Source organism: Camellia sinensis, chromosome 15 (assembly GCF_055761805.1).
Source record: "Camellia sinensis isolate YWXY chromosome 15, ASM5576180v1, whole genome shotgun sequence".
Classification (NCBI taxonomy): Eukaryota; Viridiplantae; Streptophyta; class Magnoliopsida; order Ericales; family Theaceae; genus Camellia; species Camellia sinensis.
Window position 1 is genome coordinate 5,945,055 of NC_138975.1, and position 16,732 is coordinate 5,961,786.

The 16,732-nt window shown below is 36.9% G+C and overlaps 2 protein-coding genes and 1 long non-coding RNA gene across 5 annotated transcripts in view; 1 reads left to right on the forward strand and 2 right to left on the reverse strand.

Moving 5' to 3' along the window:
• SRF5 (STRUBBELIG-receptor family 5) overlaps positions 1-16,732 on the forward strand; it is a 29,902-nt gene that overhangs the window by 10,160 nt on the left and 3,010 nt on the right. For all 3 annotated transcript variants that reach the window (XM_028267445.2, XM_028267444.2, XM_028267446.2), the window contains 2 exons: positions 1,684-1,955; positions 15,798-15,918. In XM_028267445.2, coding sequence (XP_028123246.2) covers positions 1,684-1,955; positions 15,798-15,918 — 393 coding nt within the window. The remainder of the gene's footprint in view (positions 1-1,683; positions 1,956-15,797; positions 15,919-16,732) is intronic.
• Positions 9,563-11,123, reverse strand: LOC145813681 (uncharacterized). Its single transcript, XR_014356901.1, has 2 exons — positions 10,245-11,123; positions 9,563-9,962 (listed from the first exon to the last, which is right to left on the reverse strand). It is a non-coding gene; the product is annotated as an uncharacterized LOC145813681 (long non-coding RNA).
• Positions 11,573-14,187, reverse strand: LOC114320298 (uncharacterized). Its single transcript, XM_028267447.2, has 2 exons — positions 12,188-14,187; positions 11,573-11,864 (listed from the first exon to the last, which is right to left on the reverse strand). Exons 1-2 carry the CDS (start codon positions 12,606-12,608, stop codon positions 11,839-11,841), a joined length of 447 nt encoding a protein of 148 aa, XP_028123248.2. The 5' UTR covers positions 12,609-14,187; the 3' UTR covers positions 11,573-11,838.

Below are 16,732 nucleotides of genomic sequence, written 5' to 3' on the forward strand. Positions count from 1 at the left end.
TTATACTTTTTTATTTTTTAATTTTACTTTTAGATTTAAATTCACTTAATCTAAATACACTTAGAAAATAATTTGTTGTGTTAATATTAAATAATAATAATAATAATAACAAAAAAATATATAATAATAAGAAAGAGTGATTGTTTTTGTTCTTCAATCATCAATCAATGTAAAAAATTGGGAGATGGGGTTTTTTTTTTTTTTTTTTGTGATAAGAATGGAGATGGTTTGTTTATATTTATATATGACTCTTGGAAGCAAATATGTTGTTTTTGAGTGTTCAACTTGAAAAATAAAGAGATGGTTTATTTAGGACTTTTCATGATTTTTAGAAAACATAGTAGATTTAAGAGGGTAAAATTGAGATTTAAAAAAAAATAAAAAACATGGCAGACTTTACACACTTTTAAAATAGTAGTAGATTTGACGGTACTTATGAAAACATTACTTACATATAAAGCTATTAAAACTTACTTAAATATATGACAGAGTTTACAATAAGAAAAAATGACTAAAATAATCCAAGCTCAAACACTAAATAAAAAGTGAAGAAACTATAACAAAATATCACTTAAATGGAACATCACTCTTCTCACTTTTTTAGTTGCAAAATGGCTAATGAAACTTGCATAATCCAACTTATCAATAAAATTCTTTTCAATTGATAAATTTACTAATTCATTTAATATTTTTTGTGACATAGTTGACCGAAAGTAAGATTTAATTAACTTTAAATTTGAAAAGTTTATTTCCATAGAAACAACTGTAATTGGTAAAATTAATTGTATCTTATTTTATACACAATCCATATATTTACGAAACAACCATCCATTAGTTTCAAATAATTTACCATATTAATTGACTTTTTAGTTTGTTTTGAGTAAAAATAATTATCTATTAATTTTAAATAATTCACCTCATCACCCATTTATTAATTTTGAATCTTTACCGAATTTGTCAAGGCCGTTTAAATTCAAGTGGATTTTTTTGTGAGTTAGTATAATAGCTAAAAAAAAATCAGGCCTTTTTCTTAATAATTTTTTGGGGGGCCCAAAGTGGCGGCTTTGGACCAAAGCCGGCTTTGTCGACCTCTCCACAAAAAGAAAACAAATTTGTCTATCTACAACGTTTTTCAGAACCTGCTATAAGTGGAGGCCTTGTGCATTAGCTAATGGGTACAGGCTTTACTTACCTATGTTAACTGCTTTTCTTTTTGGTTGTTGATTGATTGTTGTTCAGGCATCCTTCTGGACAAATCAACCATTTTCTATGCAGAGATTTGATAGTGGTAGTAGTGCCACATCATTTTTGGTTATTTCCCATTTCTTTTTGGCGTTTTCCCCTTGGAACCACTAACAAGAAGAAGGATAGAAATAAAAAAATATTACTAGGGGGTTGGGCACCTATTGGAAAGCTTGATATGCATTGTTTAGTCCATTTCCTAACAACTTTAGCTTTTGGGACTAGTGGTGATCTAATGTGGTATTATAGCTTAGCTTAGGGGAGGTCTTGGGTTCAAGTCTTCCAGTTTGCATTATGTTTCTTTGCATGTTTGGATGCTTGCATCATCACCACGTCCAAAACAGGGTTACATGTAAGGGAGGGTCTACCCTTTAAAGATATGCATAATAATCAGTGCCACGTGACTTGTAAATATTGGTAATTAGACAACTTTTTTGTCAGGTTTTTGCAGTGAAGAAGATAGACTCCTCACTGTTTCAAGGCGGACAAGTGGAAGATTTTACAGAAATTGCTTCAAACATCGCCAAGCTTCGCCATCCAAACATTGCTGAACTTACTGGCTATTGTTCAGAACAGGGACAAAATATGTTGGTTTATGAGTATTTCAGGAATGGTTCACTTCATGAATTCCTACACTTATCAGATGACTTCAGCAAACCACTTACATGGAACACTAGAGTCAGAATTGCTCTAGGAACAGCCCGAGCTACAGAGTAAGTTAAATTTATGCTCCTTTTTTTTGGTTCATTGGGTTTGTAATCTGTTGGTAGTCTATAGGAATAAATACAGCTATGCATTTTATGAACTCAGCTTTGTGCATTGGATGCTGTGCATAGGTAACAGATATGTCTAATGCACAAATGTTAAGAGGATTTGAACTAGATGAATTGTTGAAGCACTCGATTTTTCTTTTAGATCATAGGAGAGTGAAGTACCTATTCGACTTAGCATGTCCAGGTTGCTTGTACACTCTTTTGAAAACAGTAATTTAGTATATATCCTAGTGTCACGGCCTTGGATTTTCTCAACCAACCTTAGGTCTTTCCAAGCCAACTATGCGGCCTTAGATGCTTATCCACCCACTTGGTTGCACCTAAGTCAGCCTTCCCCACTCGACCACACTAACTAACACACAAAGTTTAGGTGGAAGAATGTATTCACTATACAAGTATAGTTGTGTACAAAGCTTTACAAGGCTCTCACCCTCACAAGTGCTTTACTGTTAGAGCTCTCTTGGATCTCCTCTATTGGCTCCTCTCTTAGATGCCTTCTACAAATGAGACCCCCCCCCCTTATATAGCCATCCACCTCCTCAATGGATGGCTAGGATCATTTTGATCCAAGGGCTACAAACTCTCCTCTAGAACCCTCCATAGAAATATCTAGGACAACTACCCTTCTACTACCTTCTAGAATTCTCTATACTAGTGTAGTACATGGTAGGCTTCTCCATGATATTCTAGGATGTTCCAGACCCATCCAGACTCTTTTGGACCCTCCAAGGTTCTTCCACCACATTCCGGAATCTTCCAGGCCACTCCGGACCCTTCCACCAGGTTCCAGAGCCTTCCAGCATACTTTAGCCCGTTCTCACTCCTTGCGGAACCATCCAGCATCTTTGGCACACCTTAAACGCTGCTCTTTGTGTCACAGAAATTCTCGGGGCGTGACACTAGGTTCCTTACCCAAGATTTGAACATGAATTTGACTGTAATTAGAGTTAAAGATACAGTCTTTCTCAACTAGCTGATGAAACTTCGAGGTTTCTGTAGAACATGTGATGCAACCTGAAAATTCTGATAGTGATTTAATTTTTTCCAAACACCTCAAAAAGTGTGAAAATAAGTTTCCAGAGACATCAGCCTGATAATTTTAGAGAATACCAAGAGTAGGAAATGATTGAGATATTATCCCCTTTTATATTAATGAAGATTAATAATTACAAGGGAGCCCTAAGGCATAGAATAATTACAGTAATAACCCAACTAATAATATCCTATTCTAACACTCCCCCTCAAACTAGTGCGAAGATATCTCTCATGCCCAGCTTGCCTTACTCCTAACTCCCTTGGTGAGGATGTCAACGAATTGTTCACCAGACTGCACAAATGGAGTACATATTGTGCCATTAGTGAGTTTCTCCTTAATGAAGTGGCGATCAATCTTAACATGTTTTGTCCTGTCATGTTGAACCAGATTGTGAGTGATGTTGATGGCGGCCTTATTATCACGGTATAACCGCATGGAGTCCGTCTGATCAATACCTAGATCACTCAACAACAATTTGATCCATAAGAGCTCACACACCGCTTATGTCATATCTCTAAACTCAGCTTCTGCACCTAACCTGGCAACTACATTCTGTTTCTTACTTCTCCAAGTAACTAGGTTGTCTCCAACAAAGGTGTAATACCTTGAAGTCAATCTCCTATCAGTTACTGATCCAGCCCAGTCAATATCTGTATAGGCTTCCACACGAAGATAATCATGCTTTGAAAAATAATGACTCTTACCAGGAACAAACTTCAAGTACCTCAAAATTCTTAAGACAACCTTGAAGTGAATCTGATGAGGAGCATGTATAAACTAGCTAACCACACTGACAGCAACAGCAATATCAGGACGGGAGTGTGATAGGTAGATGAGTTTACCCACTAATCGTTGATAGCTCCCCCTATCAACAGCTGCTCCTCCTTCATCATCTCCCAATTTTTGATTGGGTTCCAGTGGAGCGTCATAGGCTTTGCAACCAAGCATCCCGGTTTCCGTCTACAGGTTAAGCACATACTTCCTCTGTGAGATAAATATCCCATCCTTGGAGCGAGCAACTTCAATTCCTAGAAAATACTTCAAGCTTCCCAAGTCTTTGATTTCAAACTCATTTGCTAAATATTTCTTCAATGATGGGATTTCCTCATTATCATCACTTGTAAGAACTATATCATCCATGTAAACAATGAACGCTGTAGTGTTACTACGTGATGAATGTTTCACAAATAAGGTGTGATTTAATTGACTTTGTTTGAAGCCATATTTAACCACAGCTTGAGTGAATCTCTCAAACCAAGCCCTTGGAAACTGTTTGAGACCATATAATGACTTCCGAAGCCAGCATACTTTACCCTCTATCTGATGATCCTTAAAATCAGGAGAAATGTCCATATATACCTCTTCTTCTAGGTCACCATGGAGAAAGGTATTCTTTACATCAAACTGATGAAGTGGCCAATCTAGATTAGCTGCTAGAGAGAGAAGTACTCTGAATGAATTCATCTTAGCCATAGGTTCAAAGGTCTCCTAATAGTCAACACCATATGTCTGAGTGAACCTTTTGCCACAAGTCGAGCCTTGTAACGCTCAATAGAACCATCTGTTTTGTGTTTCATAGTATACATCCATTTGCATCCCACAAGTCGTTTGCCCTTAGGTAACTCAGTCAATTCTCAAATGCCATTTTTCCCAAGTGCTTTCATTTCCTCAATCATGGCAAGTTTCCACTCAGAGGTAGCAAGAGCATCATGAAAATGGTTAGGAATGCTAACAAAGAAAATATTTGACACAAAAGTTCTATACGAGGATGACAAATGAGAGTAGGACACAAAATTTGAGAAAGGATGTTGAGTACAATATCTCACACCCTTTCTCTTGGCAATAAGAACATTAAGATCAATAGGAGTATCAAGATTAGTGGACTCAAGAGATTCAAAGTTACCTAGACTCTCATCAGAAGCAGGAGATGGCAGTGGTTTAGCAGAAGTGGTCTTCTGTATCCAGTTAACTTTCTGTCGGTCTTTGTCCCTAACATAAATTTGCCCTTCCCTATCCTTGGTGACATTGGGTTCTATGGTCCTAGTAAGAGGTGGTGGTGCAAGAACAACTGGTTCCACCATAGGAATCACAGGAATCACTTCACACCAAGGCCCCCTCTAAAGGGAGGACTATGACACCAGAGATAACAAGAAATAGGACTAGGACTCAAAAAATGTGACATCCATGGACACAAACCACTTACGAGAAGGAGGGTGATAACACTTATACCCCTTTTGAGTAGGAAAGTACCCTAGGAAAATACATTTGAGGGAGCGAGGGTCGAATTTACCACGAGTAGGAGAGTGATTGTGGACAAAACAAACACAACCAAATATTTTTGGAGGAATAGAGAACAAGGACTCGAAACCTAGGAGGACTTGAAGGGAAGCTTGTTTTTACAAGACCTATGTAGGAAGACAATTAATAAGATAGGTAGCGTTGAGAACAATATCGCCCCAGTAAGACTGAGGCACACTCATAGAAAAACACATGCATCGAGCTATGTCAAGAAGATGATGATTCTTGCATTCTGCCGCCCCATTTTGTTGAGGTGTATTGGTGCAAGAGGTCTAATGAATAATGCCATGGGCAAAAAAATATTGCCCTAGCCCAGAATCTATGTATTCCGCCCCCCTCTCCAAAATTATCAGAACGGAAGATTTTGACAGTAGCCCCAAACTAAGTACAAATCATCTTATGAAATTGCGGAATACAGAGAAAATCTCACTCTTATCTTTCATGAGATATACCCAAGTAGTACAAGAAAAATCATTAATAAATGTAACAAACTGTTGGTGATAATTACAAATAAAACACCAGAAAATACAAATAATAAAAATTATAATAACTATTGAAAGGGCTGAGTCGTGGGAAATTCGCTCTCTTTAAGGAGAGCCAAGCCCTCTGCGGTTAGGCAAAGCCTCAAACTGGTGCAGCAGAAAAAACCTGGACTTCTGCCCCCAGGATACAACAGCCCGACTAAGTTGTATGGTTCACCAATATTGCACAATTGGTTGAACCCAAAGCTTCATCACATACGCCCTTTATTTCTTTGCCTGATAATCTCACACAAACATAATAAAACAACAAAAATTTCTTCTATCTTCCAAGATAAGAGGTTAGCTCAATTTATAGGAGATGAAAGCTTGGTGGACAAGTTACTTGGAGGATAAGTATAGGAGAGGAAACTTGGTGAGAAAGTTCCTTGGAGGAGACTTGGAAGCAAAGAAAAAGACTTGACTTAGACAAATACTTGGAGAGAAAGAAAAGAAAACTTGGACGGAAAGAACAAAAAAATCAAACCTATAACACATTATAATATTAAAATATCTTCTAACATTCCCCCACCTATTTTAATATTATAGGTAGCAAAATCTGAGATTATTAGGCAAAGAATGATATTATGCATCATGGTAGGTGTGCTCTGCATTGACCCTCCGTTAGTAAAACAATAATGTCTACTCCAAAGCCAATAGTATGCTCAGCATTGAACAATGACTGCTTAAGGGAAATAAATAATTATTGCACACACATAATATTCTAGGTGTTCACATAAGCTTTAAGAGCTAGCATAGTACGGCCTTGTGCGATCCCAGGATTCATGAGTGTGTTTGAGAATTAGCCCAAATTTCCTAGGTAGCGGCCCCACTGCCACACTCACATAGGTGAATTCTGTCAAGGGTGCTCCTGTAACTATGACACCCCACTCAATAAGAGCTACAAAAATTCATTAAGAGTTTTTTTAATAACTTAACCTCTACAACATTACAGGATAAATGCATTTACATCATAGGGATTGGTAAAAAAGAATTTAGTGCATTTCTCACAGCCATCATAGGATTGTTCTTCTCATTGAACCCAGTTACAGGATCTCTGGTCCCTGGGTTAAGCATTCTTATACATGGCTCCTACTATATTCAATGGGCTTCAACCCCATCCCCCTCGATATATTCCAGACTCTATCTCTTACTAAGGTCATAGTTAATAGATCTGCAAGATTATCACCAGATTTAATATAATCCACATTCATAATGCCATTATTCATATAAGATCTCACAATACTGTATTTTCTTCTGATAGGTTTGGATTTACTGTTATGATAACGGTTATTAACTCGACCAATTGCTGCGGTGCTATCATAATGAATTAATATAGGTGGAATCGGTTTTTCCCAACAAGAGATTTCATTTAACAAATCTTTCAACCAATTTGCTTCTTCACTAGCTGTAGCTAAAGCAATAAGCTCAGCCTCCATTGTTGAATTAGCAATAATGATTTGTTTTTGTCAATTTCCAACTTATAGCACCACCTCCCAATGTAAATAAGTAACCGGTGGTTGATAATGAATCACTTGACAAGGTATTCCAATCGGCATTACTGTAACCTTCAAGTACTGCATGATACTTATTATAAAACAAGCCATATTTTATGGTACCAGGTAAATATTTCATAATCTGCTCAATGGCTAGCTAGTGATCACTGCCAAGCTTGCTAGTAAACCTGCTAAGTACTCCAACTGCATAGGCAATGTCAGGTATAGTACAATCAGTTGCCTGACGCAAGCTACCAATCATACTAGTATATTCCTTTTGATTAATTACATCCTCATCACTTTCAACGGGAAATAAACACACATGAGGATAAAAAGGAGTAAGAACATGCTTGCACTTATAAAAATCATATTTTCTCAAAATTTTCTCAACATAATGTGACTGATCAAGAAATATACCATCACATGTTTTGGTAATTTTCATTCCCAAAATATAATTAGCCTTGCCAAGATCGTTCATATCAAAATGACTACTAAGCATATTTTTAGTTTCCACGATGATATGCAAATTAGAGCCAAATATAAGTAAATCATCCACATAGAAGCTAATAATGACAAGTTAATTTTCTTCAGATTTATAGTAGATGCATTTATCACATTCATTAGTTTTATAGCCATTCTCAATCATGCAGGAATCAAATTTCTCATGCCACGGTTTAGGGGCCTATTTTAAGCCATATAAGGATTTAACTAGCTTGCACACTTTGCTTTCTTGACCGGGTTCCACAAAACCCTCAGGTTGATCCATATAGATTTCTTCATCCAGATCTCCATTTAAAAAGGCTGTTTTAACATCCATTTGATGAATTTTTAGATCATGAATTGCAGCCACTACAATTTATAATCTCATGGATGTAACTCTAGTAACCGGAGAAAATGTAACAAAAAAGTCAAGATCTGCTTCTTGTTTAAAACCTTTTGCAACAAGTTTTGCTTTATATTTATCAATAGTTCCATCTGGTCTAAGTTTTTTTCTCAAAACCCATTTACAACCAATAGTTTTACAACCTGGTGGTAAATTTACTAATACCCAAGTTTTATTGGATAATAATGATTTCATCTCATCATTTACAGCCTTGTTCTAAAAAACAAAGTCAGGAGATGCCAAAGCTTGTTGTAAAGTTAATGAAGTTTTCTCCACATTAAAAACATAATAATTAGGGCCAAAATCTATTTCTAATCTGGCTCTTTTACTCCTTCTAGGTTAAAAAACTACAGTGTCTTGGTTTTGTAAAAGAGGAGTAGAGGAACCGGTTTCAGATAAAATATTTTCTTGATAATTTTGACCCCTACCATTTTTAGATTTAAAAGGAAATTTATCTTCATGAAAAATTGCATCATCTGATTCAAAAATTATTTTGCTTTCAATATCAAAAAATCTATAGGCTGTATTATATGTTGCATATCCAAGAAAAGCACAAATGGTAGCTTTTACACCTAATTTAGGTCTTTTAGGGTCCACAAGTCTAACAAAAGCTAGACAATCCCAAACCCTCAAATATCCCAAATTTGACTTATGCCTTTTCCACAACTCAAAAGGTGTAGCTTTTTTCTTTTTTTTTTATGTGGTACTCTGTTCATAACATAACATGCAGTTAAAATTGCTTCTTCCCACAAATTTGAAGGAGCACCTGCTTTAATTAGCATAGCATTTGTTAAATCAATTAATGTTCTATTTTTCCTTTTTGCTATACCATTAGATGTACATGAATATGGTGGAATAGTTTCATGGATTATTCCCAAAGATTGAGCAAACGAGTTAAATCCAAAGGATTCATACTCCCGGCCTCTATCACTTCTATATTTTTTAATCTTTTACCGAATTGATTTTCAACTTCAAGAAGGAATTCTTTAAATTTTTCAAGTGTCACGTTTATTTTTCAACAAGTATACATAAGTGTATTTTGAAAAACCATCAATAAAAGTGATAAAATATCTACTTCCACCATGTGTTGAAATTCCTTCAAATTCACATAAATCAGTGTGAATTAATTCTAACAATTCAGTATTTCTCACTACACTTTTATGAAGCCTCTAGTTATTTTTGCTTGACTGCAAGCTTCACATTTCTCAAACTTATTTGTTAGTCTGGGAATTAGTTCTAAACTACTCATGACTCCCACATATCGGCTATTAATATGACACAGACGAGTATGCCAAAAATTCATAGAAGACAGCATGTAAGCAGAAATATGTGCTTTCTTATTCTCAACATTTAATTTAAACATTCCATCACATGCATATCATTTTCCCACAAATATGTTTTTTTTAGTGATTACATATTGGTCACATTCAATAGTCTGCTTGAAACTAGCTTTGTTGAGCAAGTAACTCTATATCAAATTTTTCCTCATGGACGGTGTGTACAACACATCTTTTAAAACAAGCACACGTCTAGAGGTAAATTTTAGCTTAACATCCTCGTACCCGAGCACCTTGGTTAAACTGGAGTCACCAAGCATAGCAGTCATCTCCTCATTAAAATGAATAAAATCTTTGAACCAATCTATATCATAGCAGACATGCCTACTGGCATCAGAGTCTGCCCACCACCCTTCCACAGATTGAACCATAAAAATATCTGTAATCATAGTCACAATTGGTTCCACGGTAACATTAGCCTCTGGTCGAGACTGTTATTTTCGAAATTTTAAGTTCGAGCAATATATCCACTTTTGCCACACACAAAACATGTCACATTTGTCAGATTTTATAAAGGGGGTTTTTGGTTCCATTTCTTTTGCCTCGGGTAATTTTTATTTTGTGGCCTTCCAACATTTTTCCAAATTTTCTTAACTGGCTTCAAGTGACTATTTTTATGAAATCGACCTTTAGCTAAAGTATTTCTAGAAATTAAAGTTACCTTTGCAGTGGAAAGCTCTTATGTCATAAGCGCATCTTGTCCTCGTGTTTCCTCCTCCACCCGAATCCGTGTGATTAGAGTCTCCAAGGACGTCTCTTTTTGTTTGTGACGGATTGACTTCTGGAACTCCCTCCAAGATGATGGTAGTTTGTCAACAATACCTGCTACAACAAGATTGTCTTCAATTTTGATGCCTTCAAATCTAATTTCCGCCACTAGCATCTGAAAATCTTGAACTTGCCCCACCACTGATTTTTCATCTATCATTTGATAGCGGAAAAACAGCTTGCAACATATTTTTTAGCGCCAGCCTTTTCAATGTCATATTTATTCTGCAAGGCTTTTCAAATTTTCTTGGCAGTGGTATAAATAGGATCATAATAATCATAAAATTGATCTGAAAGATTCAAAAGATAATATCGACATTTATACTCATCTGTGCTGTATTTCTCGATTTTTTCAAGATGAGCGGCATACTCCAGTCAGTCATCTCTTCAGTGGAGACTTTGTTCAGATTTTTCTCGGTCAAGATATAGGCCACCTTGAGGAGGCTGAGATAGAAAAGCACCTTGCCTTTCTATCTCTTGAAATGGGCTCCCTTGAACCGGAAGGGCTTGTTGAGATCACCGGTATTCTCGTTGGGCTTCTCCAATATTGGCTCCATAAATTTTACTGTTTAAATCTTCTTAAAATTGTTGGTGATAATTACAAATATAATTACAAATAAAATACCAGAAAATACAAATAATAAAAATTATAATAACTATTGAAAGGGCTGTGGCACGGGAAATTCACTCTCTTTAAGGAGATTCAAGCTCTCTGCCGTTAGGTAAAGCCTCACACCGGTGCAGCAGAAAAAACCTGGACTTGTTCCCCCCAAGATACAACAGCCCGACTAAGTCGTATGGTTCACCAATACTGCACAATTGGTTGAACCCAAAGTTTTATCACATACACCCTTTATTTCTTTGCCTGATAATCTTACACAAACATAATAAAACAACAAAAATTTCTTTTATCTTCCAAGATAAGTGGTTAGCTTAATTTATAGGAGATGAAAGCTTGGTGGACAAGTTGCTTGAAGGATAAGTATAGGAGAGGAAACTTGGTGAGAAAGTTCCTTGGAGGAGAATTGGAAGCAAAGAAAAAGACTTGACTTAGGCAAAGACTTGGAGAGAGAAAAGAAAACTTAGACGGAATGAAAAAAAAAAATCAAACCTATAGCACATTATAATATTAAAATATCTTCTAACACAAACCATCAATGACCTTTCACAGATATAACACGAGATGGACCCCAGACATTATAATGTATACATCAGAATGTATTAATGAAAAAGGAATTAAACTTTTATTAAAACTGGGAGCAAAAGAAGCTCTGTGTTGTTTTCCAAGTTGACAAGACTCAAAAAGAAACTCAGGCACATTATTGTTTGCAAAAACAAATGGAAATAAATGCTGAAGTAAATAAAAAGAAGGATGCCCAAGACGCCGATGCCACAGTCATACTTTAGTAGTAGGACTCGTGGTGGAAGAATGAGCAAGCTTGTCTAGTTGATCCAGGAAGTAGAGACCATTTTCTGTATTACCACTGTCAATCGTCCTCCTCGTGACAAGGTCCTGAAAAAGACAATGATCAAGAAAAAAAGTCACATTACAATTCAAATCTTTTGTAATACGACTGAAGGATGACAGGTTAACAGAAAAATTGGGAACTTGGAAAACAGAGGATAGATGTATGGTAGGAGTGACATGGACTAAACATTTTTCAAAAATAGAAGAAACAGTACCATCTGTAATTCTAACTTTATCCTGACCTGAAGAGGGTTTATAGGTAGAGAAAAGGTCAGAGGAGCCAAACATATGATCTAAGGCACTAGAATCAATAATTCAAGGTAAAGACTTGTGAGAAAGGAAAACACGAAGAGAAAAGGCTAAGTTACTTGAGTGGACAAACGTTGAAGAAGATGTGCTGAGAGCATTAGAAGACCAGCAGTCCAGCAAGTGACGTAGAATATCCTCAAGCTCATGAGTAGTCATGTCAGAGAGACCATCAGAAGCCTGGCCAACGGAAACGGAAGTAGAATCAAGTGTATCAACAACACTAGACTGATGAGCCTGTGAATGAGAGCCACGTCCACTAGACTGGCCTGACCGACCTCCTCTTGAACTAGACCGATCACCTCGACTCCCAGATGGAGTCCCATGAAGCTTCCAACATGTCTCACGAGTATGCCGCAGTTTACGATAGTAATCATAGAATACAGACTCCTTGGCGGCAGACGGAGGGATAGGAGTCAAGCTGAGTCCATCTTGAGGGGTAGACAGTAATGCTGAGCGGTCAGTAGAGACAGGTGACATCATGGCAGACCAATGACTCTCTTCATTATGTACATAGGTGAATGCCTCCTAAAGTGAAGGAAGAGTATCCATACCCAGAACTTGACTCTAAACAGGATCATACTCCACATTGAGACCTGCCAGAAACTTGAAGACCCGTTCCTATGCAATGAACTTCTTGTACTCGACTAAATCAGCAGTGCAAACAGGCTTATAGGCCTGCAGGTAATCAAGGCGTTTCCAGCCATTGGTGAGGAATGTGAAGTACTGAAGAACAGTTTGCTCCCCCTGAACAAAGCTTTCAATAGGGTGGCGCAACTTAAATGCCTGTGAGAAATTCTCTTTGCGAGAATAGGTGGCAGCCACAATATCCCAAATATCCTGTGTAGTTTCCATAGACAAGTAGTCCTCACCAATTTCTGGTACCATCGAATGAGTAAGCCAACCCATAGTCAAAGAGTTGGTAATTTCTCATTGGTCATAACCCGGGTCAGTGGTGCTGGGTGTCTGTATCCTACCATCAACATACTCTATCTTCCCTCTGCTCTTCAAAAAATAGTCAGACTCTGCGACAACGCTAGATAGTTCTAACAATTAAATGGAGAGGTGGTGATTTTAAGACTAGGATTGGGATTATCAGTCATAGTACTAAGTAGAATAGAACTCTCACGCCTAGGTATCTGAGAAGTAGTGGACACACTGGTAGAATCTACCATGGATACTGTGTTACTAAACCTTCAATAAAACTAGAGTCAATCACAAATCCAGAAAGGTAGTGATAGAAGGAAAGACATGACTACCACTATGAAAGCATAATACAATTAAGAAAAATGCTTGGGAGCACTAATTAGTGCTCCCACTAATTAAGTGGCAGTGGGTCCCGCCATTAATGATCTGATATTTTGGTCTTGGAGTTGTGTTTTTTTTTTTTTTTTTACTTTTTTAATGCATTAGTGCTATTAGTGATGATATTTTTAGTGGAATGAATCATTGTTGTACAATTAAAAACTCATAAACTTTTACTTTTTTTTCTTTTTTTTTTTCCTTTTGACGAAATAAAATAAAAAAACAAGAAACGTGGGATAGAAAGACTAGTGTTCAAAGGCCGAACCTAGTGGTCAAATAGAGAGACCAGAGGCTGCCCCATGAAACAGAGAGACCAAAGGGAGACGAGCAGAGATACAGTACCAGAGGCTGTCACATGAAGCCAAAGAAGGCATAGGGCTGTCGGCTGGGGCAGAGAGACTATCCAAGGCAGTCGGCCAGGCGAGACAAGCCTTCACCAGTTGCCGACAGGCCTGCGATGAGGATATCGACCAACCCAGGTGAGTTTCGAACCCTAGGATGATCTTCGGTGCTGATGTCGACCAACTAGGGTGAGTTTCGAACCCTAGATAGGCATTAACCCACCCCGAAACAACCTGGGTCTGTTTCGACTTGAGCCGAAACCCCTCCGGATGGAGTTGTCTGCGTGGGTTGTCTCCGGTGGTGGCTGGTGGCTCCGGTGGGTAACAGTATGGTAGATGGGTTTAGGTTTTAGGGTTAGGCTCTGATACCATGATAATTTAGAGAATAGCAAGATTAGGGAATGATTGAGATACCTTTTTTATGTTAATGAAGATTAATAATTATAAAGGAGCCCAAGGCATAGAATAATTACAGTAATAACCCAACTAATAATATCCTATTCTAACACAGCCCGAGTACTATTGTGGATCCAATACCTCAAGTCATAAATTTTAGCGTTGTTTTCCTTTTTTGAGTAAGTTTGTGCCACTCCATCCCAAATCGCTTTCGTTGTTTTCAAAAATAAGTAACCAGTGCTAATTTTTGGTTGCATTGAATTCAACGGCCAAGAAAAAACTTTAGAATTATTTTCCTCCCTCTTATCATATAAAGGATCAGCATCTGATGGTTCTGTAATCTTTCCGATTATGTAGCCCATCATTTTTGTTTTACATTTAATAAGGAACATTGCAAACTGAGACCAGGTTCAACACTTTTCAAACACATTTGATAAAAATGAAACAAATAAGTTGGGGGGAAAGGGGAGGAACATAGCCTGCTGTCCTAGGGAGTGGAAATGGAGGAATTTTCCATCTCAAAGTTGAATCTAAGTTTTACAAGTCAAATACGCAACTTCTAATTGGGTAAATTATGGGTACAGGGTCAAATAACACTAACAAGCCCAAACAAATGTTCTTAAGTCATGGACTTGACACCCAAAGCCGAAATAATTAAAGAATGCTCAAATTCAGAGTGGGCACACCAAACCCAATCAATTAATTCATGCAGTTAGTCTTAATTTAATTTAAAATAAATGTAATCAAGTAACATACTGAATTAATTAAGAGTGACAATTAATCACAATTAGTAAGATACATGAGCAATTAGCTCAAGTTAATTACTTAATTAAGAGGGTAAATTTACCGGACATTACATGTAGTCACAACGAGCAAGTGAAATGTGTTTAATCATCTTTGTACAATCATCATAAAAGCTTTGACTGACACATATAGGAGACGATATTTCCTTAAAATGCAATGGAAGTAGTAATACTAGGGTACACCCTGTGGCAGCTGGACTCAACTGATCACAACCTGAGCCAACCTGAATTTCATAAAATTGAGCCTTGGTTAGTTTGGTCTAAAGGCTTGGTGGTTTAGTTTTCTATTGTCATGCTTAGGTCAACCTCCAAGCATGGTTTGCCTAACCTGTCCTTCATGTGGTCTGGTTTGTATTACACATAATACTATATTTATATGTTTTGTTGTCATTTCTTCAATCCCATAGATAGCCTTGAAGGCAAAGATGTAGTTCACCTATAACGTACAAATGAAGAGAAGCCAATACTTAATGGCCCAAGCTCTGGGTTATCTATCAATATTCTATATCAATAGAAATTGTATTTCTAGTTTGCTGGCATGTTTAGTCATAGTTTAAATTGTGTCTGTGTACTGCTTTGTTTCATTGTTAACATTCTTGTTTGAAAACTTAAACCTGATGTGTTCCAGCTATCATCAGGAATTAAATAATAGAGTAATTGTTAATGGGAAGTCCTAGGCTCCTAGTTGATCAATATTGTTGGGTCCATGATTTGAGGCAATGAGCATTATCTCCTTTTTGAATTTTAGATTAATTGAGAGTACCTTCATGATTAATATTAATTGTTTCTTATCAATTAATGCTCTTTTGACAACTTTTTGCATCTAGGTACTTGCATGAGGTTTGTTCTCCTTCCACTGTTCATAAGAACATCAAGTCATCTAACATTTTACTTGACACTGAGCTCAATCCTCATCTCTCAGATTGCGGCTTGGCTACCTTTCATCAGGTACCATATTTTGATAAATAATAGATCTCTTTGCAGTTGACTATTAATTATGAATCGTTAGACATAATTTATTAATTTACAGCATCGTTAAGTATTGAATTTTCTTATTAACTACAATTAAAAGATGAGGGAAGGGACCAAAGTGAAATTCGAGTGAAACTTTTGGGGGTGAAAAGTGTAATTTACCCTATTTTGAGGGTCAAGTATGTGGGTGGGTGGGTGGGTGGGTGGGGAAGGGGGAAGACGGTGCAGGGGTGGCAGGGAAGAAGGAAAGTGGTCAGGAGGTTGTGGATGAGGTGGCTGGAGATGGCGAAGGTGGCTGAGTTAGGGTTAGTGTTTTTATATGTGTTAGAGGTAGAAGATGAAGTCAAGGGCAATATTATCGTTTTACATTGGAATTTGAGTTTGAATTATTTGAACAAAAAGACTTTTTGACTGTTTTTCTTGCAAACTCTCAAAATGCCCTTGTGTGCCACAGTTTCATTAATTTTGAACGGAATTATTAACGGTAGCACTTTATTCCAAAACTGTAGGAGGGCAAATTGGCTTTTTTATATGTTGGGAGCATAAAGTGCTCTATGGCCAAATCACAAGTGGGTATAATAGATTTTGCCCCCTTTTTTTTTCTCCTCATTTTCATTAGTTGTAGAGAAAACAAAAAAAAAAAAGAAAGAAAGAGAAAGAAAACTTAAGAAGACATGCAAATTGAAGTTAGTGAAACATAATTGCTCCCAGGTGCACTTTTCCTGTAAGATTTGTACCCATCTATTTCTAGTGATTTAAACTCTATTTGTTGCTATTTCATTGAACATTG

Coding starts and splice junctions, on each gene's coding strand:
- LOC114320298 (XM_028267447.2), bottom strand. CDS start 12,608: ATGATGTCACCTGTCTCTACTGACCGCTCAGCATTACTGTCTACCCCT. Junction 11,865..12,187: donor TTCAACGTTTGTCCACTCAA/GTAACTTAGCCT, acceptor TGTCTTTTTCAG/GACCTTGTCACGAGGAGGAC.